The sequence below is a fragment of the Dinoponera quadriceps genome, unplaced genomic scaffold (assembly GCF_001313825.1).
Source record: "Dinoponera quadriceps isolate SergipeBrazil2010 unplaced genomic scaffold, ASM131382v1 scaffold1146, whole genome shotgun sequence".
Taxonomy (NCBI): domain Eukaryota; kingdom Metazoa; phylum Arthropoda; class Insecta; order Hymenoptera; family Formicidae; genus Dinoponera; species Dinoponera quadriceps.
Genome location: NW_014555229.1, coordinates 136,021 through 139,133, shown reverse-complemented (window position 1 = coordinate 139,133; position 3,113 = coordinate 136,021). Strand labels below are relative to the sequence as shown.

The following is a 3,113-nucleotide window of genomic DNA, read 5'->3' as shown; positions in this document are numbered from 1 at the left end:
TATATATATATATATATATATATATGCGTGTGTGTGTATGTGTGTGACAGAAGATACTTCAGCTTGACAAGCATCACAATCCTCGTCGTTCGTTGCCCGTGAAAATCATTAGAATCGCCGTGCTACTGCATGCGATTGAGATAAATTGGTACTCTGCGCTTTCCAACTCACCCACCCACGTAGAAACTTATGGGTACTCGTCCACAACGTGAAAACGGACGATCCATCATAAATACCCACCCACAACGTGAGAGCAGAGATTGGAGATTGGAATATCGACGAATACCGCGTCCTGTGAATTTTCTTACATCAATAATGTCACGTGTCTCTGGGGAAATCGCATACTTTGTAATTAACTCTCGTCACGAGAGCGACGCGTTCGCCATTAACATCACGCTCATTCCCGGAATGTAATAAAGTCTCGTCCATGTCAATCGAGGACATCTATCGACCGGATGTCGCGCCTCCTCTTCAAAAACGGCACGTTCGCAACAACGTCTTTCATTATCTTATAAAGGACGCATTCAACGGGCATATACAGAACCATCATTATGAATATGATAATAAATTATGCTAATAAATCGAATTATGATAATAAATCAAGATATGTTTGAATTTTATATTTATATTTTCATGTTTTATATTTTTATATTTTGAACTTTCACTCTCAACCTATGCCATTCGAGTCAATCGGAAAGTATCTCGATCGCCCGAGTCGTGCCGCTTTGGAAGACGAGACGAGGCACCGAGCGGGGACACAACGTCGGCGACGGCTCGGATTCACATTCTCTACCCCGGGAAACTCGCTGGAACGACGACATTCGTGACATCGGTCGCTTGGCTTCGCTCTAACATTAAAAGTACTTTCGGTAGAAATAAAAAATATATATATATATATAAATGTGAAAGGGTGGTCGTACCCGGCTTGTCTCGGGGCATTGTTAGACAGAGTGTGGATGACACGTCGGAACGTTTGTGGCTCCAGGGCAAGTATAAGTGCTATTAGAAGCGCCAACGCAGCGACGGCTATGCTCATCCAACACGCGCAGCTGGTGGCTCTACCAGGTGTCTCCGTCCTAGTCTTCGCTTCTATCGCATCGCCTGAGCAAACCGACCGTACAGTACCGTGCGTTTCTGTCATTTATAAAGATTAACAATTGCCATGAATCACCACGATCGTTTTTGTTTGATTGATTGATTGATTGTTTGATTGACTGATCGATCCCGATGATGTTCCACCGCCGTGTGATTAGTATGAGCAAGCCGAAAGTAGCGCAGGATAGTCGTACTCCGTACTATTCGAGAGAGTCGAGATTATCGAGATGATCTCGTCACGTAGTGTCGCTTATTCTCTCCGTTTCTCCGGCCGAAGGGCGACACGGGAGATGAAATTGATTCCGCGATTCCGAATGGAACGATGCGAGGTTTTCATGATGACGTGGTAAGGACCACCACCGTCGTAAAAAAGTTAACGACAATACGTATTCTCTGATATCCTGCCGTTCGAAGCGCGTGAACGCGCTTGAACGGACGTGGACGGGGTGACGATCGCACGTGACTGATCACGAGGTGAGTCTCGATGAGAGTATGCTAGTCCCAGAAGCCCCTGATCACAAAAGATTTCCAATACATCCATCCTCTGTAGCCAAGACCAACGGACAGAACAAGGAAGAACGACGACGTTGACACGTCGCGTGTAAAAAAAAAAGAAAAAAAGAAAAAAAAAACCGTTCTGTCCCTCCCCCAAAAAAAAAGAAGACAACGAGGTTTATTTCACGAGGTTTACCACCCAGGACGAAAAGCAACACTTAGATAATCGGGAGACCAGTCCATTAACACCGCATATCCGTCGCAATCTCCGCACAGCGTGGAGCGTCTCCGCGCGGCCCACCACGACGAGAAAGTGCGGGACCGCATTTCACAAGCTTTGTTTTTCCTTCTCTCGATCGCCCGGCCCTTTTTGTACGCGCGGACTACCGCCGACGTCATGCAAACACACACACATATGTATAACACAGACCAGAGACACAGTATTTAATGCCGAAGATCACGGATCATGCAGCATTTCCCATGCAAATAAACCATTCCCAACTTGCCGGTCGTTGCTGGAAGCGGCGAAAACGACTCCCAGCAACAACAACAGCTCCGGAGGGCCTGAAGTCCCCGCTCCTCAACGGGTTGTCATTTCAACTTTGGAACCGTTGTCTAAGAAACCTTGCCCTTTATCGGTTGGCAATTGCGAGACAAGGTTGAAGCGAACGGAAACGTCAAATTTGAAACCGAGTTAAAGCAAAGCTTCAGCTTTGAGTTCAAGTCGAAGCTAAACTTCAAATCAAGTCGAAGCGAACCTAAGGTTCAATTTTGAACTTGGCTAAAGTAAATACTTAAGGCTTTATCTTTGAAGTTAGAACAAATATCAAAGTTCAGCTTAAAGTCAAGTTAAAACGAGCTTAAAGCTGAACTTTAAATCGGATTAGAGGAAATCTAAAGTTCATAGCTTTAAATCAAGATAGGGCAAACTTAAGATCTGTTCCAAGCTTGGTTGTTTGGTCTCAAGTTGACGCTAATTTCAAGTTAAACTGAGCCGACTTAAGGAGAGACTCGAAGGTAACTTTAACTGCACCGAGACCAGAAGAATAATTCCCGTAAACGTCACTTCGGTGCCCTGCCGAGGCGAACGTGGGTACCGCGGACAAACCAGCGCGAGGACTTCGCAGCCCCTCACGTTCCCGTTCACCTTCATCCCCTAGGACACGATCTTACACATCCAACACTCGACTCTAATTCTATAGCGTCCAGAAGACGCGTAGCGGACTCAGGAGCGATCGACCGTCCGACCGACTCGGTTGCCCCCCGACGGCGGCAATGTCGCGCAATTCCTTGATCGAAAAGCCCCGTCACCGGCAGCCAACAAATATGTAATAAATTAATCAATCACTCCCCGAGCGAACATCGAACAGTCGTCGAAACGGTGATGTGCTCTCGAGTCACCGTGCAGCTAGCGGAGAGAGAGAGAAAGAGAATACTAGTCAAGGGTGCACGAGGAGGAGGATGGATGCATGCGAGGGTACAGGGCTAGGGGTGAGGTGGGTGGGTGAATGGGGGAGGGGGGG

General features: G+C 46.9%; 1 protein-coding gene across 24 annotated transcripts in view; it reads right to left on the bottom strand.

Annotated features, from left to right (window-relative positions):
* LOC106743577 (ankyrin-3-like) overlaps positions 1-3,113 on the bottom strand; it is a 116,212-nt gene that overhangs the window by 6,058 nt on the left and 107,041 nt on the right. For 9 of the 24 annotated variants that reach the window (XM_014617548.1, XM_014617544.1, XM_014617550.1 and 6 more), the window contains 2 exons: positions 921-1,134; positions 26-848 (listed from right to left, as the gene is read on the bottom strand). The exons of 5 other annotated variants lie outside the window; for them this stretch is intronic. In XM_014617548.1, the coding sequence (XP_014473034.1) occupies positions 668-848; positions 921-1,134 (395 nt within the window). In that variant the 3' untranslated portion in view covers positions 26-667. Of the gene's footprint in view, positions 1-14; positions 849-920; positions 1,135-3,113 lie in introns of those variants that run through there. 10 more of the 24 variants (XM_014617558.1, XM_014617570.1, XM_014617562.1 and 7 more) reach the window with 5 other exon arrangements.